At 34.7% G+C, this 22,701-nt stretch overlaps 1 protein-coding gene across 1 annotated transcript in view; it reads right to left on the minus strand.

The window, feature by feature from the left end:
• LOC143084318 (uncharacterized) overlaps positions 1-22,701 on the minus strand; it is an 80,610-nt gene that overhangs the window by 18,045 nt on the left and 39,864 nt on the right. Inside the window, exons 6-7 of the mRNA XM_076260730.1 lie at positions 16,532-17,083; positions 7,016-7,122 (exon numbers count right to left, since the gene is read on the minus strand). Coding sequence (XP_076116845.1) covers positions 7,016-7,122; positions 16,532-17,083 — 659 coding nt within the window. The remainder of the gene's footprint in view (positions 1-7,015; positions 7,123-16,531; positions 17,084-22,701) is intronic.

The raw sequence follows: 22,701 nt of genomic DNA on the forward strand, positions 1-22,701 counted from the left end.
ACATTATAACAGTAACAGTGAAATACGTCAATATTGAAACTGATTTCCATTGTGTCATGATTAAAACTTAAGTTATTGGACTGCAAAAAGCTCGAGTTTCTCAATTTGTTGGTAAAATCCTATCTTTAAAGTCTGTAAAAAATTCTTGATTTTAAAATATTTGAACCCTTAGCATCAGTAAAGAGACATTGTAGAATTGTGCATCTGGTGCAATTAAATCCATGATGTCATATCATTTATAGGTATTCTCTATTAACATAAATTCGCCTTTTTCTGTTTTATTCTAACAACAAAAATGCCTGAATGTCAATCTGCTGCTGTGATTTTGACCTTTGACTCTAGACTTTTGTATGAAACGATGCTTCATCCACAAGTGGTCTGATATTTGTCCATACATTTGTGTAACATAATTTTTTGACAAAAACATTTTTACCTTAAGTTTGGTTTATTATTAAACAATTACCATTACAATGGACATATCAAGCGAATGTTGAAGGTTTGACAAATGATTTAAAGATTTTACATATCAATTTTACTTCATGGTTACTTATGCATCAAAGGTACAACGTGTATTGCTCATTCGTAGCACTATCTATCAAAGCTAATGAAACTTCATAACAAAAAGTATTGCCCTTAATAAGTGGTTACATTAATTCACTAATTTTAACACCTATACCACACAACAGTTAGTATTATCCCCTCTGCAACCTTGTCACAGTAGGGACAGTAGTTATTATGTCATACATAAAATGAATTAGTTTGATTGACAGCTCTCATTTTCGTAGATTATGTTGCAATTTTGCTGAATTGTTTGTGTAAATAAGTGATGTAAAGAATGTTTATAGATCATTTTCCATTATCTAACGCATGCCTTAATACAAGAGTACATTATCTAACGCATGCCTTAATACGAGAGTACATTATCTAACGTATGCCTTAATACAAGAGTACATTATCTAACGCATGCCTTAATACGAGAGTACATAATTATCTAACCCATGCCTTAATACGAGAGTACATTATCTAACGTATGCCTTAATACAAGTGTACATTATCTAACGCATGCCTTAATACGAGAGTACATTATCTAACGTATGCCTAAATACGAGAGTACATTATCTAACCCATGCCTTAATACGAGAGTACATTATCTAACCCATGCCTTAATACGAGAGTACATTATCTAACGTATGCCTTAATACAAGAGTACATTATCTAACGCATGCCTTAATACGAGAGTACATTATCTAACGTATGCCTTAATACGAGAGTACATTATCTAACCCATGCCTTAATACGAGAGTACATTATCTAACGTATGCCTTAATACGAGAATACATTATCTAACGTATGCCTTAATACAAGAGTACATTATCTAACGTATGCCTTAATAAAAGAGTACATTATCTAACGCATGCCTTAATACGAGAGTACATTATCTAACGCATGCCTTAATACGAGAGTACATTATCTAACGTATGCCTTAATACGAGAGTACATTATCTAACGTATGCCTTAATACGAGAGTACATAATTATCTAACCCATGCCTTAATATGAGAGTACATTATCTAACGTATGCCTTAATACAAGAGTACATTATCTAACGCATGCCTTAATACGAGAGTACATTATCTAACGTATGCCTTAATACGAGAGTACATTATCTAACCCATGCCTTAATACGAGAGTACATTATCTAACCCATGCCTTAATACGAGAGTACATTATCTAACGTATGCCGTAATACAAGAGTACATTATCTAACCCTTGCCTTAATATGAGAGTACATTATCTAACGTATGACTCAATACGAGAGTACATTATTTAACGTATGCCTTAATACGAGAGTACATTATCTAACGCATGCCTTAATACGAGAGTACATTATCTAACGTATGCCTTAATACGAGAGTACATTATCTAACGTATGCCTTAATCATGAGTACATTATCTAATGTATGACTCAATACGAGAGTACATTATCTAACGTATGCCTCAATACGAGAGTACATTATCTAACGCATGCCTCAATACGAGAGTACATTATCTAACGCATGCCTCAATACGAGAGTACATTATCTAACATATACCTTATTACGAGAGTACATTATCTAACGTATGCCTTAATACGAGAATACATTATCTAACGTATGCCTAAATACGAAAGTACATTATCTAACGTATGCCTTAATACGAGAGTACATTATCTAACGTATGCCTTAATACGAGAGTACATTATCTAACGCATGCCTTAATACGAGAGTACATTATCTAACGTAAGACTTAATACGAGAGTACATTATCTAACGTATGCCTTAGTAGAGAATTCTCGATATCTGACTTTACTAACGTCATACATAAAGTATACTTAATAAATCACAATTAAGACTATATTTGAGATTGAATTGTCTCCCTTTTTCAAAAAAAACCAAACCATATCAAAATGTATTCAGCTATAATTTCGCCATTATCTTCATATTTTTGTTAATCTAATTAGGATATTTGAATTAAGACAACATTGTTGTACATAGGAAAAACGTTTATTTTCAGTTAGGGAATCATGAATACATTGGACTGTTACCACAATTAAAACAATCTTAATTGATACTGTACGTGAAAGTCTATTTGTTTATAAGAAACAAACCGATCAAAAACCAGATACAGCCCAATGCCATTAATGGATAGTTTTATGCTTTATAGTCTGGTGTGGTCTTTTTTGGAATGTTTTCGTCTTTCATTTTTTTTCATACTTCTTCATCCCGGGCTTTAATATCTCAGATCGTTAATCTATGTCCTAGCTTAGACTATTTCTTACGAGTTATTTAGTGTGAATTGTTGCAACTGTCTTTTTAAATTGATTTTTACCGACTGCTGTTGCATCACTTTCTAAACTTAGAAGAGCATTTTGAGTCGGTAAACATGTTTGTCCACCGCCATAATTTATGCTCGGTCATATGCTACTCAGTGCTTGACTTTGTTGCTGTTTATAATATTTGTGTTTGGTTCGCACATGTTTGCTTTCTCGTTTTAATTCCCTTGCCTTTTTCTTTCCAAAATAGAGATTTTGTCAGTGCATAATTAATCGACCTTTAAGCGTGCATGCACGTCTTCAACTTGAAAAAGCAGTTTCGATATTTTAGTATTTATAGTGATTTTGGTAACTTAAAATTATTGACCATTAAACCTTAAGAAAAATAATCGTAATTAATGGAAACAAAGGAAGGTATAAAGAGCTGATATCCAGTTTAGGATTCAATAACTGGAGACACTGCTATACATCTGTTGTACTTTGTTTAAAATGCCAAGGGTTAATTATTAAGTCAAAGCACATTATCATTAAACTATTATAATCGAAATAAAAAATCTCAAAATACAAATATCATCTCTCTTTGTTGACCGTCAATCCACGATTTTCAAACCAAAATAGGTTGTATCTCTAATTTAAAGTTGTGTTTAACGTACAGTTATCAAAACTAGTATTTTGAAGGGGTTTTTTTTCTCCGGAAAAAAAACCTTCAGATATACTTTATAGTCAAGTCAGAATCAACATTTGTGTGAAATTATAAAAAATCAAAAGATATTAAATGTTTATGGTTGATACAAAACTTCACGCCAACATATAAATGTGTCGTATATCTAATGCAATTATTTTGTATCCATGGTTCTGATTGGATGACAGTAAGCGTAAAATTCTCTATCTCCTTGTCTGTAACTAAGGAAGCCGACATTTTGAATTGCTGAATGTATTGACATGTAGTTTCTACAATAATAAGCCAAAAAACTCACATGTTGCACTTTAAAATCTTCTTTTTATCAAATTTTATTATATTCCAGAAAACGCCCGGTGTTTATGTTTGACGCCGGAAGCATACCTATGACGTCACCTAGTGTAGGGACCAAAGAAGATAACATCTTTTCGCGGAATTTTCTTTAATGAACGTTTAAGACTGAAATAATGATTGAAATTCAATATGAACTCGATTTGCATTAGAATAGAGATAACTGTATTGTATTTGAAGCTTTAAGGACGTCCATCGGTAGTTTTACTGTCGCAAATACCCGTTTACCTGTCTCCGCTCCGCGTCGCCAGGTAAACTAAATTTGCGACAGTAAAACTACCGATGGACGTCCTTAAAGCTTCAAATACAATACAGTTATCTCTTTATTCATCTTTCGTGGTTGAACAAAGGATTTTTTTAAAAGTTTATTTTTGTTGGCTTCATATATATACTTCATCAAATTGTCTGTACGAATTAAAATGCCACTCCGCACCAAATATATAAACACGTAAAAAGATGGTTCGTTCCTTCTATGATGTTAACATTAGAAAGAAAAATAACGGAACATCTGAGTTGCTATCTCCTTGCCATATTCTACCAAACATCTCTTTAAACGAGTATCCACAGTAAGGTTGAACATATAAATAACGAAGGTATTTTTGGGGAAGAATTTCTTGCAAATACGTTTATGAAATATCGAATGAAACAAGTGTGGACACAGACTAGCGTGGACAGTATCCAGCATATAAGAGAATTACTCGGTCAAACCAGACATAGGACCCAAACAAATTCGAACATGATCTGGATTTTATCATGGACATTTGCCAGCCAGACGATACCACCAGATAGACCACCAGAAAGACAGATAAACAGACAGATCAGATCACCAGAAAGACAGATATACAGACAAATAGGACCACCACACCGACAAGACCATCAGACAGACAGGCTGACAGGCAAGATCCCCAAACAGTCACACAAACAAGACCACAAGACAGACACACAAAAAAGACAACCAGACAGACACACAAACAAGACTACAAAACAGGCACAGACAGACAAGACAATCAGACAGACAGCAAGCCAGACAAGACAAGACAACCAGACAGACAGACAGCCAGACCAGACCACCAGATAGACAGAAAAGACCACCATACAGACAGACAAGACCACCAGACAGACAGACATACCAGATAAACAGACAGACAGACAAGAACACCAGATAAACAGACAGACAGACAGACAAGAACACCAGACAGACAGCTAGACTAGACTACCAAACAGACAGACAGACAAGACCACCACACAGATATACAGAGAAGACCACCAGACAGACAAGACAAACAAGACCACCAGACAGACAGACAAAAAAGACTACAAGACAGACAAACCAATATAATAAAGTCTCCTACAGTACAGCTCCACTTCACAGGTCAGGGACTTATATATCTAGTTAACACTAGATGATTAACGATCTATATCAATCAACAAAATGTTTTATAGCTAATTAGGCACAAGTCCCATACAAATCAATTTAGTTTAATTACCAATTAAACTTAACCAAACTTAAACTAAATCAGCATATCTTTGCGTCTTGGCTTTAAAAGCCATATATGAATATGTAACATAACGTTGCTATGAAATAAAGAGAAGAGCAAATATATTTGCGGGTTTCTACAATGTACATGAAATACTGTTGAGACCGAATATCTACAGATAAGCCTTTTTCAAATGATTTTTACAGTTCGTTCTTATGTTGTACCATAAAACCACTGTTCCAGGTTAGGGGAGGGTTGGGATTCCGCCACATTACGTACATATGTGCCTGCCCCAAGTCTAGAGCCTGTAATTCAGTGGTTGTCGTTTGGTGCCGTGTTACATATTTGTTTCTCGTTCATTTTTTTTGTACATTAATTAGGACGTTACTTTTTCTTATGAATTGTAAAACGTTTTACATTTGTCATTTCGGGGCCTTCTATAGCTGACTTTACGGTATGGGCTTTGCTCATTGATGAAGGCTCTACTGTAACCATTTTTATCAATTTCTGTGTCATTTGGTCTCCTGTGAAGAGTTGTCTCATTGGCAATCACACCTCATCTTTTTTTTTTTAATTATTTTAAACGAGAAAAATTTATCAAACATACCAACAAACGACAAGCACTGTTCCTGACTTAAATTCCTGACTTAGGACAGGTGCATATAATATATGCTGCGAGTTTGGACGTTTTAACAGGCGCCAACCTTCATTCTAAAACTGATACAGCAGTATAACATTACAATTGAAAAGACGCACTATAAAATATTAATTGAAAATGGCTTTACTCTTAGACTATAAAAAAATGAATGTAATATGAAATCGTGTACCAGTGTTTGACTGAAATTTCTGCAAATTTACTTTTCATATAGTTGTTTGCTCTTTTTGCATGAAAGAGAATAAAAAGATTGGAATTGATGACAGGGGACTCTACAAAGATCCTTTAGTAATCTAAATAAATGTTCATCGGTTGACAAATGACATTGCACATTAACGGAACAACTGTAAAAATACAAATTTTGTCTTCACCGAAAACTTAAATAATCAATTTGGAAAAAAATGTATAACAAATGTCAACTTAAATTAAAAGATACTGTCAAAAAAATATATATATCTGTAAAAACAATCACCGACTTAACATCTTACGTATGCAGTCAGTGATTAAGTTCGTAATACATAAGTTTTCACCTTTTTAACGATTTTGGGAAAAGAAAGACAATCCAAATTTATAATTTTCACTTTCATGCGTACAATGTATGTTACAATGACGCTTGAAAGGTATAAATAACATGAAGTTGACGCTTCATACGTACAAATACCATTGTTAAGTTACATTTAATGTATACAGTAGATACTTATGTCGCTTGTGTTGTTTTCTCTAGTACGAGAGTACATTATCTAACGTATGCCTTAATTAATACGAGAGTACATTATCTAACGTATGCCTTAATACGAGAGTACATTATCTAACGTATGCCTTAATACAAGAGTACATTATCTAACGTATGCCTTATTACGAAAGTACATTATCTTACGTATGCCTTAATACGAAAGTACATTATCTAACGCATGCCTTAATACGAGAGTACATTATCTAACGCGTGCCTTAATACGAGAGTACATTATCTAACGTATGACTTCAGACCAGCTAACATTATCTAAAGAATGCCTTTATATCAGCTACAATTAGTTCACTTACCTTTGGTACTTTGTCTTTATGAGTAGCAACAAACAAAATCTTTGGAATGGCTGTATATACTGCCTTACAATAGGTAAGGATACAGTTGACCCAGTGTTGTAAGAATACTGAAAATAAAATACATGAATATAATATAAAATTCACTTATTTTTCACGTTTTGCATGTGCTCTGTTTTTATTGTTTATTAATTTCACGATCCAGTAAACTATAGCAAAACACTTGAAAGTTTATTAATATTTGATTTATAGTTCTATGGATTTTCCTGCTCCTGTTTTTGAGAAATGAAGTTTTCAACAAACAAAAAAAACTACCGCTTTCGTATTTTTTTGGTCTGCATGCCGCTTCGAAATTAGCCTTGCCTTGAAATCTTTTTCTTTCTCACTGATGCTTTCTTTTTGCATATAATCAAATCTAGGTTCAAAACCACGTGTGACCAATCAATAAAAAGTTATAGGAAATATTAAAAACTAAATGTCAAGCCATCAGTTGTTGTGGTTTCGGCTCAATGCCGAGGACAGGCAAATTCATTGAACAAACGGCTATCCGTTGTTCATCATCATTTACCCATCGAATATATCTTTGATGAAGCCAAAAGGGTAAAGTCTGTCAATATTTCGTTTGCTGATATCAAACACATACAAATTCGACAACAGCCGTCGGCATCACCTATCATTGTCAGATATTACTGGGGCTGATGCTTGTCTGACAAAACAGCCGTTGGACGTCAGAGTAATTTCGGACTACATCTATCAATGTTGGCGCTGACTTGTATATTTCGGTGTTGGGAGAGTTAAACTGGAAATCTGTGAATTTTGAAATAGATAGAAGAACACCCTCCGATCAAAAAAAAATAAAAGAAATACCAAGAGGTCCCCCTAAAAAATGTGTTTGCAGTGTTAATGAAAAACAAAACAGTAGAACTTCCTTAAAAACCTAAACCAAAATCGTGTGAACAGTGCAAGGAGAAATTGACAGGCCTAGAGAAACTGTTGTGTAACCTTATTGACCTAGTAATATAGTGTGGATGGTCTTCAGATACTTTAGAATCAGGGAAACTTGTGCAGAATAAATTTAATCAGATGCTCCGCATGGTGCAGCTTAATACGACCGCAGAGGTTGAACCCTGAACGGTTTGGGAAAGTTTGGACACAACATTCAAGCTGGATTTAGCTCTAGATTTGGATTGTGATTAAATAGTTGACACAGCATAGGTTTGTGAATCAGAATGAATATGGTCTAATAAATCTAAAATTTGTTTTTTGCCTTTGAGCAATTCACTATGCTGTTGAATATTAATCCTCTCAAAAAAATGTTTGAAGAAATTTTCTTTTTATTTATGAAATCTGAAATAAGAAAAATTGAACCCTCCAGCCCCCCCAAAACACAAAAACTTAACACTGTGCAATGAACCGTGAAAATGAGGTCATGGTTAAATAAAACCTGCGTGACTGACATAAAGATCATAAGATATTTCCATACACCAAATATAGATGACCTATGGCATATAGTATTAGATAAAAAGATCAAAACTCAAAAACTTAACTTTGACCACTGAACCATAAAAATGAGGTCAAGGTCGCATGACATCTGTCCGCTAGACAAGTACACCTTACAATCATTCCATACAACAAATATAGTAGACCGATTGCATATAGTATGAGAAAAACAGACCAAAAACACAAAAATTTAACTATAACCACTGAACCATGAAAATGAGGTCAAGGTCAGATGACACCTGCCAGTTGGACATGTACACCTTACAGTCCTTCCATACACCGAATATACTAGCCCTATTGCTTACAGTATCTGAGATATGGACTTGACCACCAAAACTTAACCTTGTTCACTGATCCATGAAATGAGGTCGAGGTCAAGTGAAAACTATCTGACAGACATGAGGACCTTGCAAGGTACGCACATATCAAATATAGTTATCCTATTACTTATAATAAGAGAGAATTCAACATTACAAACATTTTTTTTTCAAGTGGTCCCTGAACCATGAAAATGAGGTCAACGACATTGAACATGTGACTGACGGAAACTTCGTAACATGAGGCATCTATATACAAAGTATGAAGCATCCAGGTCTTCCACCTTCTAAGATATAAAGCTTTTAAGAAGTGAGCTAACGCCGCTGTCGCCGTAGCCGGATCACTATCCCTATGTCGAGCTTACTGCAACAAAAGTTGCAGGCTCGACAAAATGTGCTTATTATCACTGAATGGTAAAGATTGTTTTAGTTTATCAGTTGGTAGTAAATGTGAATATACATTGTATATTGTATAAAACAATGATTTAAGTTGATTCAACTACTATTCTAGACAAAGAAAGATAACTCCAATTGAAAATGTCTTGCTATTGCGCAATATTGTGCAATTAGATATTTCTTGATATTGCGCAATACTGTGCAATTGAAAATACTTGCAATTGCACAATACTGTGCAATTGAAATTTTCTTGCTATTGCACAATACTGTGCAATTGAAGATTTCTTGCTATTGCTGAATATTGAGCAATTGAAAATTTCTTGCTATTGCACAATACTTAATATAATAATTTTGGATCCTGATTTGGACCAACTTGAAAACTGGGCCCATAATCAAAAATCTAAGTACATGCTAAGATTCAGCATATCAAAAAACCCCAAGGATTCATTTTTTGTTAAAATCAAACAAAGTTTAATTTTGGACCCTTAGGACTTTAATGTAGACCAATTTGAAAACGGAACCAAAAATTAAGAATATACATACACAGTTAGATTTGGCATATCAAAGAACCCCAATTATTCAATTTTTTATGAAATCAAACAAAGTTTAATTTTGGACCTCGATTTCGGTGCTGACATGAATATCAATAATGTGGTCATTTTTATAAATTTCCTGTATACAAAACTTTGAACTTTTTGAAAAACTAAGGATTTTCTTATCCCAGGCATAGATTACCTTAGCCGTATTTGGCACAACCTTTTGGAATTTTGGATCCTCAATGCTCTTCAACTTTGTACTTGTTTGGGTTTATAAATATTTTTGATTTGAGCGTCACTGATGAGTCTTATGTAGACGAAACGCGCGTCCGACGTACTTAATTATAACCCTGCTACCTTTGTTAACTATTTGGACCAACTTGAAAACTGGGCCCATAATCAAAAATCTAAGTACATGTTTAGATTCAGCATATCAAAGAACCTCAACGATTCAATTTCTGTTAAAATCAAACAAAGTTTAATTTTGGACCCTTAGGACTTTAATGAAGACCAATTTGAAAACGGGACCAAAAATTAAGAATATACATACACAGTTAGATTTGGCATATCAAAGAACCCCAATTATTCAATGTTTGATGAAATCAAACAATCAAACAAAGTTTAATTTTGGACCTCGATTTGGACCAACTTGAAAACTGGGCCAATAATGAAAAATCTAAGTAGATTTTTAGATTCAGCATATCAAAGAACCGCAAGGATTCAATTTTTGTTAAAATCAAATGAAGTTTATTTTTGGACCCTTTGGACCTTAATGTAGATCAATTTGAAAACGGGACCAAAAATTAAGAATCTACATCAACAGTTAGATTTGGCATATCAAAGAACCCCAATTATTCAATTTTTGATGGAATCAAAGAAAGTTTAATTTTGGACCCTTTGGGCCCCTTATTCCTAAACTGTTGGGACCTCAACTACCAAAATCAATCTTAACCTTTCTTTTATGGTCATAAACCTTGTGTTTAAATTTCATAGATTTCTATTAATTTATACTAAAGTTATTGTGCAAAAACCAAGAATAATGCTTATTTGGGCCCTTTTTTTACCCCTAATTCCTAAACAATTGGAACCAAAACTCCCAAAATCAATCCCAACCTTCTTTTTGTGGTCATAAACCTTGTGTCAAAATTTCATAGATTTCTATTTACTTAAACTAAAGTTATAGTGCGAAAACCAAGAAAATGCTTATTTGGGTGCTTTTTGGCCCCTAATTCCTAAACTGTTGGGACCAAAACTTTTAAAATCAATCCAAAAAGTGCGGACGACGACGACCACGCTGACGCCAACATGATACCAATATACGACCAAACAATTTTCAATTTTTGCGGTCGTATAAAAATGCTTTGTTGTATATAGACCACATCAATAAAAGACTGCAATTTTAATACTGTCAAAATCCTACTATCAAAATAAAATCTATCCGAGGTGATATCATTAAAAATGTATTCCTTCCCAGGGTGCATCTTACAGTTCACAGTAGTAGCTTAAGTTTGATGAGAACACATATCCTTCTTCAACCATGAGAAAATCCAATGTTTTGTTTAGGGACTTTCCGGAAACTAATTATATGGGGGGAGGAAGGCACCTGTATTAAAATTTGATGGATGGTGGGTATTTAAGAAAGATTGCTTGAACATTTAAATGTTAAATCCAATTTAAAATGTATACATGGTGGGGTCAAATAAAAAGTGCCCTTCTTCTCATACATTTATTTTTGGAACAGCCCTTGGTGGAATTTAATAAAATCTGAAACATTGTCAAAAAAGGCTGTTCACCAAAAACTTACAAACTGAAAGTATCAATTTAATAATTGTCATGTGTTTTTCGTGCTCTTTACATTTGTGAAGGTCATTGGTATTGCCATTTCTAAGTCACATTTAAGAGGGTTTTTTCAAATATTTCCTGCTGCAAGGTGAAAGAGTCTACAGTTGTTTGATTAGAGTCAGAATAATGTATTCAAATGGGATAACAGGCCTTATGCATCAAAACATCAGTGTTTTTCCTTCTTTTTCTGTTTGATAAAACTAGCATGTAACACTTTTTAAAATAAAAGATATCGCTCGCTCCTCTTGCAGACCACTCGCCTGTCAAAAACTCATTTTCAAAAAAATTTTAAAAACAAAAAAAAAAATCGCTCGCTCGCCCCATTTTTTTTTTAGAGTAAATGTCCAAAGAACTATTTATCAAATTGGAAATGATTGGTGTGGCCTTAGCTAATGTGAACATTATTCACTGAATGAAATAGTATTTGTCGGTAATATGTCATAGATTTGTAAGAAATTTAAAAAAATGTGCATACAAGCCTTAGTTAAGTATAAATGCTTGCATTTGTTCAATAATTTCGATAATATTAAAATCTCAAAAAACTGGTTTCAAATGACATTAATGCATTTTCAAAAGCTTGGAAGGAATAAAACATGCTAGAAAATATTTTTAAACATTTTTACTCTGACAGCCATGAAAAAATGAACCCTAAATTTATAGACCTCAGATTTTCAAATGGTTATAACTATTATTATCACTTTATATGAAAGCTTCCGTCTGTCAGCATGTTTTGTCCTTGATTTCCTTCCACTTAATTACACCCTCTGGTTCAATCAATGAAATTAGAATTGGTATGATCAATAAACTAGAGGCTCTCAAGAGCCTGTGTCACTCACCTTGGTATATGTACATATTAAACAATGGACACAGATAAATTCAAGTCAAAATTGTGTTTTGGTGATCATGATGTGTTTGTAGATCTTACTTTACTGGACATTCTTCTTGCTACAATTATCTATAATGAACTTGGCCCAGTAATTACAGTGGAAAATATATTCTAAAAATTTACAGAAATTTACAAAAATTTATGAAAATTGTTAAAAAATGATTATAAAGGGCAATAACTCCTTAAGGGGTAAAACTGACAATTTTGGTCATGTTGACTTATTTGTAGATCTTACTTTGCTGAACATTATTGCTGTTTACAGTTTATCTCTATCTATTATAATATTCAAGATAATAACCAAAAACTGCAAAATTTCCATAAAATTACTAATTCTGGGACAGCAACCCAACAACAGGTTGTCAGGGGTTTTGTCTGAAAATTTCAGGGCAGATAGATCTTGACCTTATAGATTATTTTACCCCCATGTCATATTTGATCTAAATGCTTTGGTTTTAGAGTTATAAGCCAAAATCTACATTTTCCCGCTATGTTCTATTTTTAACATGGTGGCCATCTTGGCAGGGTCACACCACACATTTTTTAAACAAGATACCCCAATGATGATTGTGGCCAAGTTTGGATTAATTTGGCATAGTAGTTTGAGAGAAGAAGATTTTTGAATTAGATTACTAAGATTTATGAACTAGAGGCTCTAAAGAGCCTGTGTCGCTCACCTTGGTCTATGTGCATATTAAACAAAGGACACAAATGGATTCATGACAAAATTGTATTTTGGTGATGGTGATGTGTTTGAAGTTCTTACTTTACTGAACGATTTTGCTTCTTACAATTATATCTATAATGAACTTTGCCCATTAGTAACAGAGAACTATATTTGGTAAAAATTTACATAAATTTACCAAATTAATGAAAATTGTTAAAAATTGACTATAAAGGGCAATAACTCCTTAAGGGGTCAATTGACCATTTAGGTCATGTTGACTTATTTGTAGATCTTACTTTGCTGAACATTATTGCTGTTTACAGTTTATCGCTATCTATAATAGTATTCAAGATAACCAAAAACGGCAAAATTTCTTTAAAAATTACCAATTGGAGGGCAGCAACCCAACAACCAGTTGTCCAATTCATCTGAAAAATTCAGGGCAGATAGATATTGACTTGATTAACAATTTAACTTCTTGTCAGATTTGCTCTAGATGCTTTGGTTTCATAGTTATAAGCCAAAAACTGCATTTTACCCCTATGTTCTATTTTTAGCCGTGGCGGCCATCTTGGTTGAATGGCCAGGTCATCGGACACATTTTTCAAACAAGATACCCCAAAGATGATTGTGGCCTAGTAGTTTCAGTGGAGATTTTGTAAAAGATTACTTAGATTTATGAAAAATGGTTAAAGATTGACTATAAAGGGCAATAACTCCTAAAGGGGTCAACTGACCATTTTGGTCATGTTGACTTATTTGTAGATCTTACTTTGCTGAACATTATTGCTGTTTACAGTTTATCTCTATCTATAATAATATTCAAGATAATAACCAAAAACAGCAAAATTTCCTCAAAATTACCAATTCAGGGGCAGCAACCCAACAACCGATTGACCGATTCATCTGAAAATTTCAGGGCAGATAGATCTTGACCTGATAAACATTTTTATCCCATGTCAGATTTCCTCAAAATGCTTTGGTTTTTGAGTTATAAGCCAAAAACTGCATTTTACCCCTATGTTCTATTTTTAGCGGTGGCGGCCATCTTGGTTGGTTGACCAGGTCACGCCACACATTTTTTAAACTAGATACCCCAAAGATGATTGTGGCCAAGTTTGGATTAATTTGGCCCAGTAGTTTCAGAGGAGAAGATTTTTGTAAAAGATTACTTTAATTTACGAAAAATGGTTAAAAATTGACTATAAAGGGCAATAACTCCTAAACGGGTCAACTGACCATTTTGGTCATGTTGACTTATTTGTAGATCTTACTTTGTTGAACATTATTGCTGTTTACAGTTTATCTCTATCTATAATAATATTCAAGATAATAACCAAAAACAGCAAAATTTCCTCAAAATTACCAATTCAGGGGCAGCAACCCAACAACCGATTGACCGATTCATCTGAAAATTTCAGGGCAGATAGATCTTGACCTGATAAACATTTTTATCCCGTGTCAGATTTCCTCAAAATGCTTTGGTTTTAGAGTTATAAGCCAAAAACTGCATTTTACCCCTTTGTTCTATTTTTAGCCGTGGCGGCCATCTTGGTTGGTTGACCAGGTCACGCCACACATTTTTTAAACTAGATACCCCAAAGATGATTGTGGCCAAGTTTGGATTAATTTGGCCCAGTAGTTTCAGAGGAGAAGATTTTTGTAAAAGATTACTTTAATTAACGAAAAATGGTTAAAAATTGACTATAAAGGGCAATAACTCCTAAACAGGTCAACTGACCATTTTGGTCATGTTGACTTATTTGTAGATCTTACTTTGCTGAACATTATTGCTGTTTACAATTTATCTCTATCTATAATAATATTCAAGATAATAACCAAAAACAGCAAAATTTCCTCAAAATTACCAATTCAGGGGCAGCAACCCAACAACCGATTGACCGATTCATCTGAAAATTTCAGGGCAGATAGATCTTGACATGATAAACATTTTTACCTTGTCAGATTTGCTCTAAATGCTTTGGTTTTTGAGTTATAAGCCAAAAACTGCATTTTACCCCTATGTTCTATTTTTAGCCGTGGCGGCCATCTTGGTTGGTTGACCGGGTCACGCCACACATTTTTTAAACTAGATACCCCAATGATGATTGTGGCCAAGTTTGGTTTGATTTGGCCCAGTAGTTTCAGAGGAGAAGATTTTTGTAAAAGTTAACGACGACGGACGACGACGGACGACGACGGACGACGGACGACGACGACGACGACGGACGCCGGACGCCAAGTGATGAGAAAAGCTCACTTGGCCCTTCGGGCCAGGTGAGCTAAAAATTGTTAAAAATTGACTATAAAGGGCAATAACTCCTAAAGGGGTCAACTGACCGTTTTGGTCATGTTGACTTATTTGTAAATCTTACTTTGTTGAACATTATTGCTGTTTACAGTTTATCTCTATCTATAATAATATTCAAGATAATAACCAAAAACAGTAAAATTTCCTTAAAATTACCAATTTAGGGGCAGCAACCCAACAACGAGTTGTCCGATTCATCTGAAAATTTCAGGACAGATTGATCTTGACCTGATAAACAAATTTATCCCCTGTCAGATTTGCTCTAAATGCTTTGGTTTTTGAGTTATAAGCCAAAAACTGCATTTTACCTCTATGTTATATTTTTAGCCATGGCGGCCATCTTGGTTGGTAGGCAGGGTCAAGCCACACATTTTTTAAACTAGATACCCAATGATGATTGTGGCCAAGTTTGGTTTAATTTGGCCAAATGGTTTCATAGGAGAAGATTTTTGTAAAAGTTTACGACGACGGACAACGGACGAAGATGGACAACGGACGAGGGACGCAAAGTGATGGTAAAAGCTCACTTGGCCCTTTGGGCTAGGTGAGCTAAAAAATAGTTCATATTTTAGAAATTTGTAAGTCTTGAAAGTTTTATATGTTTTATGTCAAGGATTTTTCACTTGTCCCGTCGGACAACTAATATGATGATTCTACTCGTCCGACCACTATATCGACTTGTCCAAGACAATCAGACAAACAGTAATGTCGAGCCCTGCTGTCTAGTAAAAATTATGATTTATATTATGATCATAGTCATTAACATGTTCCCGTAATAATATACATGCAATTTTTTAACATTGGACTTTAAGAACAATCTATCCATCCATCTGGTCTTTACATGTTAAGTCTGTTAAAAATGTAAAATAGGTTTTATAATGGTTAAATTCATCAATATTGATGCGTAATGGGCACATCACTGAATGATACTTTCTGATTTATCTCAATATCATATAAAAGTAAGCAAATCAGAATGCTTCAAATAGGACTGCGGAAAGCCATTTATGAAGACAGAAGTAGAATTTTTGAATAGGTCAATCATGTATTGAATAGTTTTATTATATCACCTGCTGGGGTTGGAGTCATATGCTGCCCAGGAAAACACAAGACATCAGGAACCTGTTCATGTAATCCTTTGCTGCCATCAAATACAACAAGAAACAAAGCCCTGTAGGTCATGAAGGTCTGGTGTGTTGTATAATATACATACTGTCCACCAAAGTCCCAGAAAATAAGTCGTCCCACTTTCATCTTGTATTTCCCACTCTTTAGAACTTTTTCCATTTTTCTTCTGATTTCATCTTTAGTCATCTTTGCTTTCATTTTCTGTTTCAGCTGCTGTCGTGATAGAGGCACAATGGAGGATGCCTGAGGTGACAAAGTAAGGGCTGCTGGAGATTGGTTGGAGAGATTAACTGATGTGTTTAATGGGAGAGGCAATGCAATAGCTTGTGACTGCTGTAGAACACCTGGATTAACCATTTCATCATCTTTACTTCCAGAAGGACTTGTATCTGAGGCTTGTTGTTGGTCCAACTTTTCTTTTGGATGAGGATCTTTTTCTTCTGTTGAAGTCATTAAAACCTTATTGTATACCACATCCATGGCATTATAAGTTTCTGTATGGAAAAAAACACACCACTTTATAGAATCATAAAAAGATAAAATTAATATAAATGCTAATTTTTATATGAAGTGCTTCTTTCGCTTTGTACATAAGAGGGTAATAAAATTCTATACATATAAATATACCTACTGCAGATGTACTTGACTGTTACAATTTACCTCCACATTAATCCACATGTATAATAACCTATGTACATAAACTTTGTCAATTTCACTGAGTTAAAATTGAAATTAAAAACAAGAGTACAAATGCTAAAATGTTTCGGCTGCTTTACTAACCATGATTGATTTAATGTAAACAGTCGTGAAAATAAGGCTTACCCTTGGTATAAAATTTCAATTTAAACAGCTCAGGCCATGCCAAAATGTCCAACAAATCTATGGCTTGCATGCAAATTTCTTATTTCTAATACAAAAATTACAATAAAAAAAACCTCCCTCTTCCAAAACTAATAAAATGCTCTGCTGAGCGCAGCCTAGCATGACCACAGAGGTCGAACAGTTGGGGGCATTTTTTTTGACACAATATTCAAGCTTGATACTGTCTGAACTTGAGCCTAGCATGACCACAGAGGTCGAACAGTTGGGGGCATTTTTTTGACACAATATTCAAGCTTGATACTGTCTGAACTTTGATTGTGATCAAATATTTGACATAATATAGGTTTCTGACACAAAATAAATGTGGTCAAAAATTTTAAAAATCTATTGCGCAATACTGTGCAAATGAAACTTTCAAAAATTTGAAATTTGAAAAAATAAAAAAAAATAAAAATATGAACTCTTTAATAAAATTGGGAAAAAAATCCCCCCTTTGGAGAAATTACCCCCCAAACTCAATCCAAGCCTTCCCTTTGTAGTATGGAATCTTGTAGTACAATTTTAGAGAGATCCATTCATTTTAACACAAGTTATTGTCTTGAAACTACAAAAAAATGCTTGTTTTTGTCCCCTTTTTGGCCCCCAATTCCTAAACTGTTGTACCCCAAAATAAAAACCACTAAAAAAACCTTGTAAAATCAGAGTGTGTTAGGAGTTCCACAGAACTATGTTTCCCTCTTGCAGCTGCTGTTGTTATCAAACTATTGTTTAAAAAACAAGTGATCGTTTGGAAACTAGAAAAAACATTTGTTTTTGGCCCCTTTTTTACCCCTAATTCCTGCATGTTTGGGCAATTACCCCCAAACTCAATCCCAGCCTTCCTTCCCTTTGTGATATGGAACCTTGTGGTACAATGTCAGAGAGATCCATACACTTACACACAATTTATTGTCTTGAAACTAGAACCAGATGCTCCGCAGGGCACAGCTTTATACGACCCCAGAGGTTGAACCCTGAACGGTTGGGGCAAGTATGGACACTGTTAAGTTCCGTTTATTAGGAAGTTCCGGACTTTTGGTTTTTAGTCAGACCCGCAAGTGGCGGGAATAGTTATTCTGATTGCACATGGAGTTCGAGCAGGGTGCATGACAGATACAGACACAACTTGGTGAGTCCATTACTGTATAATATTGACTTTTCATGGTAGCAGAGCATAGCGATCATAATGGCAACAAGTTTTAAGAATCCACCTACGTTTGACCCGAGGTCAATGACTTACGAAACATGGAAGAATGAAATTTCCGTCTGGCAATTAGTTACTGATTTGAAAGTTGACAAACAAGCACTTGCTGTTTCACTTACACTTACGGGAAATGCACGGGAAGTGGCTATGGATGTCCCGGCTGCCGATCTGGCCAAGGAAGACGGCATGGCCAAACTGATAACACAATTGGACAAGGCCTTCTTACGAGATGATAAGGACAAAGCATACGAAGCTTACAAAAATTTTGATACGTTTGTAAAAACTGAAAATTTGTCAATGTCAGACTACATTATAGAATTCGACAAAAGATATAGCAAATCTAAAAAATATGACATGACACTCCCAGAAGCTGTCCTTGCTTTCAAACTATTAGATAATGCTGGCCTGTCTTCCAGAGACAAACAACTAGCCTTAACAGCATCTAGTGATGTAAAATATACCTCTATGAAGTCAGCATTGCAACGTATATTTGGTGAACGAATGTCTGGACCTTCAGAAAATACTGGTATTGTTCCAAGTATAACAATTAAACAAGAACCAGTATATTATACACAACAAAATAAAGGGAGTAAATCAAAAGAAAAGGGCACTAATCCTTTAAACAGGTTTGGAAAAAGAACAAAATGTGCTATCTGCCAGAGTGTATTTCATTGGGCTAAGGACTGTCCTGACAAAGTAAATTCTGTTAATTTTGTCGAGTCTGAAAGTGAAATTGTAGAGAATTGTAACATAACGCTTTTCACAAAAGAGCAGCCACCCGTCAGTGAAATATTTGTACTTGAATCAGCATGTTCAGCAATCATAGACACTGCATGTACTCGTACTGTGTGTGGGGAAAATTGGTTTAAACAGCTTTTAGAGAGAACTGGGGACAATACTACAGTGAAAAGTAGTAGAGCGTTTAAGTTTGGTGATGGAAAAGTAGTCAACTCTTTTATGCGTGCCACTATACCTGCTCAGATAGGAAGTACCAATTGCAAAATTGAAACTGAAATTGTAAAAGCTGATATCCCTTTGTTACTCAGTAAGGCATCATTGAAGAAGCCTGGTACTGTACTGGACTTAAAGAATGATAGGGCAATCATGTTTAACAAACCAGTGGAATTGGAGTTCACATCTAGTGGACATTATTGTGTAAATATTGTGAAAACAAAACCTGAAATACAAAATTCACCTGTTAACGTAGAGGAGAACGTACTTAATATCACAGATGACATGAGTACAGCGGAGAAACGTAAGACATTGGTTAAGATACACAAACAATTTGGACATGCAACATTTAACCGTTTATCTAAACTTATAAATAAGGCTGGAATGAATAATGCTGATACTTTAGAGCTTTTGCGATCAGTTTGTGAAAATTGTGACATTTGTATGACCAACAAAAGACCATTTCTAAACCGGTGGTTGGACTGCCATTGGCAACAGAGTTTAACGAAACAGTAGCAGTTGATCTGCATAACCTAGAACACATTGTATGGTATCTTCATATAATTGACGAATTCACACGCTTTAGTGCAGGGTGTATTATGAAAACAAAAAAAGGATCAGAATTTGTAAAGAAATTTTTGGAATCTTGGATTTCAATACATGGTTCACCAAGGCGTCTTTACAGTGATAATGGCGGTGAATTCAATAATGACGAAGTACGAGATATGGCAGAGAACTTTAACATTGAAGTGAAAACTACTGCTGCTTATAGTCCTTGGAGTAATGGGCTTCTAGAAAGGCATAATCAAACTCTTACGGACACATTACTAAAATTGAAAGCAGATAATAATTGTGATTGGGACATTGCTTTAAGTTGGGCTCTCATGGCAAAGAATGCTTTAGATAATGAACATGGGTATAGTCCATACCAGTTAGTTTATGGACGCAATCCAAACCTACCTAGTGTTTTAACAGATAAGCTGCCTGCCCTAGAGGGTACCACTATGAGTGAAGTGGTTGGAAAACATATTGAGACCTTGCACTCAGCTAGAGCAGCTTTCACCAGAAGTGAATGTTCTGAAAGAATTCGCAGAGCATTGAGAAAACAAACTCGTCCAAGTGGTATTTCCTACCAGACAGGTGATAAAGTTTACTATAAAAGACCAGATAACAAAGAGTGGAAAGGGCCTGGCGTTGTGATTGGACAGGATGGAGCTGTTGTTTTTGTAAGACATGGTGGTATGCTTGTAAGAGTGCATCAGTGCAGATTAACGAAGGTATCAACAATACCTGAAACAGAAGAAAACAAAAATACTGGTAATTTTGAACAAGAAAAAGAAGCTAAGAGGATTATATCTAAGTCAATGCCAGTTCATGAAAACAAATTTGTAAATTATTGTGACAGTGACACTGATAATGAAAATGATAGTGATAGTAATGTTGAAGCGATTGAAAATGGTAATAATGAAGGACAAGATGAAAATGTAAATAACGACGGACAAGACGAAAATGTAAATAACGAAGAACAAGTAGAACATGCAATAGCAGGAACAGAACGACCCAAACTTGCAGACATGAAAACAGGACAAACAGTGAAATATAAAAATGCTGAAAGTGGTGAACAGTGTGTTGCAAAGGTTACTGGACGCGCTAGAAAGGCAACAGGAAGTAATAAAAACTGGTTTAACCTGCAATACTTGGAACCTATTACACTTAAAGGAGCAAAAATTTCAGTTGACATGAGTAAGTTAAAGGAATTAGAAAATGTTGCTACAGAAGTAGAACTTCCTAGTTCTGATGACGATAGTGTTATGATTTTTGAAGATGTATTATTCAGGGAAGCTAAACTAAAAGAACTAAATTCATGGAAAACAACAGTGTTTATGAAGAATGCACAGATACCGGTCAAAAGTGTATTTCTACGAGATGGATATGTAGTTTGAAGGACACCTCAGAAGGTACAATACATAAGGCAAGATTAGTTGCGAGAGGATTTGAAGAATTTAACAGAGATGATATACCGAAAGATTCACCCACTTGTGGAACAGATTCCCTAAGATTAGTTCTAGCTATTCTAGCACAAAGAAGTTGGAAAACACGAACAATGGATATTAAAACTGCTTTTTTACAAGGAGCTGGAATAGAAAGAAAGATTTATGTCAAACCACCAATGGAAGCTCAGTGCAAAGATATTATCTGGAAACTTCGCAAATGTGTCTATGGTCTGTCAGATGCCTCTCTTAGTTGGTATAATAGAGTAAAAGAAGTTCTTGAACAATGTAAAGTCAGTGTATCCAAGGTTGACCCAGCTGTATTTTTCTGGAAAAACAATAAAGGCAGCGTAGAAGGTGTACTTACTTGTCATGTTGATGACTTTTTATGGGGAGGATCAAAAGAATTTGAAGAGAAAGTTATAAATAGCATAAGATCAACATTTTGTGTTGGAAAAGAAGAATTAGAGGAAAATGGGTCATTCCCATATGTTGGAATAGAACTATCAAAACATGAAAATGACTTGCATTTAAGACAAAACACTTATCAAAATAGTCTCAAGTTTATTCCTATTGAAAAAAGTCGTATGGGAGTCAAAGAAGAACTTCTTACCAAAGAAGAAAGAGAACTTTTACAATCTAAAATTGGACAAATACTTTGGATTGCAAGACAAAGTCGACCAGATGTGATATTTGATGCATCAAACCTTGCTTCATCTCTTAAAAAGGCAAACGTACAAACATTAAATGAAGCAAACAAAATAATCAAGAACCTTAAATCTGAAACTGTCACTTTGAAATTCAGAAAACTTGGAAATGATAATGCAATTAGACTTGTAGTATTTAGTGATTCTTCCCTTGGTAATTTATCTGACGGAGGCACACAAGGAGGACACTTCATTGTGCTTGTTGGTGAAAATGGAATTTTCTCGCCTATAACTTGGCAATCAAAAAGAATAAGAAGAGTGGCAAGAAGCACTCTAGCAGCAGAAACCCTGGCTATGGCTGATGCTATTGACAGTGGTATTTTTATAGCTTCACTGTATACAGAGCTTAGGCCAGGATTTTTTAATTTGTTGGTTTACGGATCCGCCGACCTGATTTT

The sequence above is a fragment of the Mytilus galloprovincialis genome, chromosome 7 (assembly GCF_965363235.1).
Source record: "Mytilus galloprovincialis chromosome 7, xbMytGall1.hap1.1, whole genome shotgun sequence".
Taxonomy (NCBI): Eukaryota; Metazoa; Mollusca; class Bivalvia; order Mytilida; family Mytilidae; genus Mytilus; species Mytilus galloprovincialis.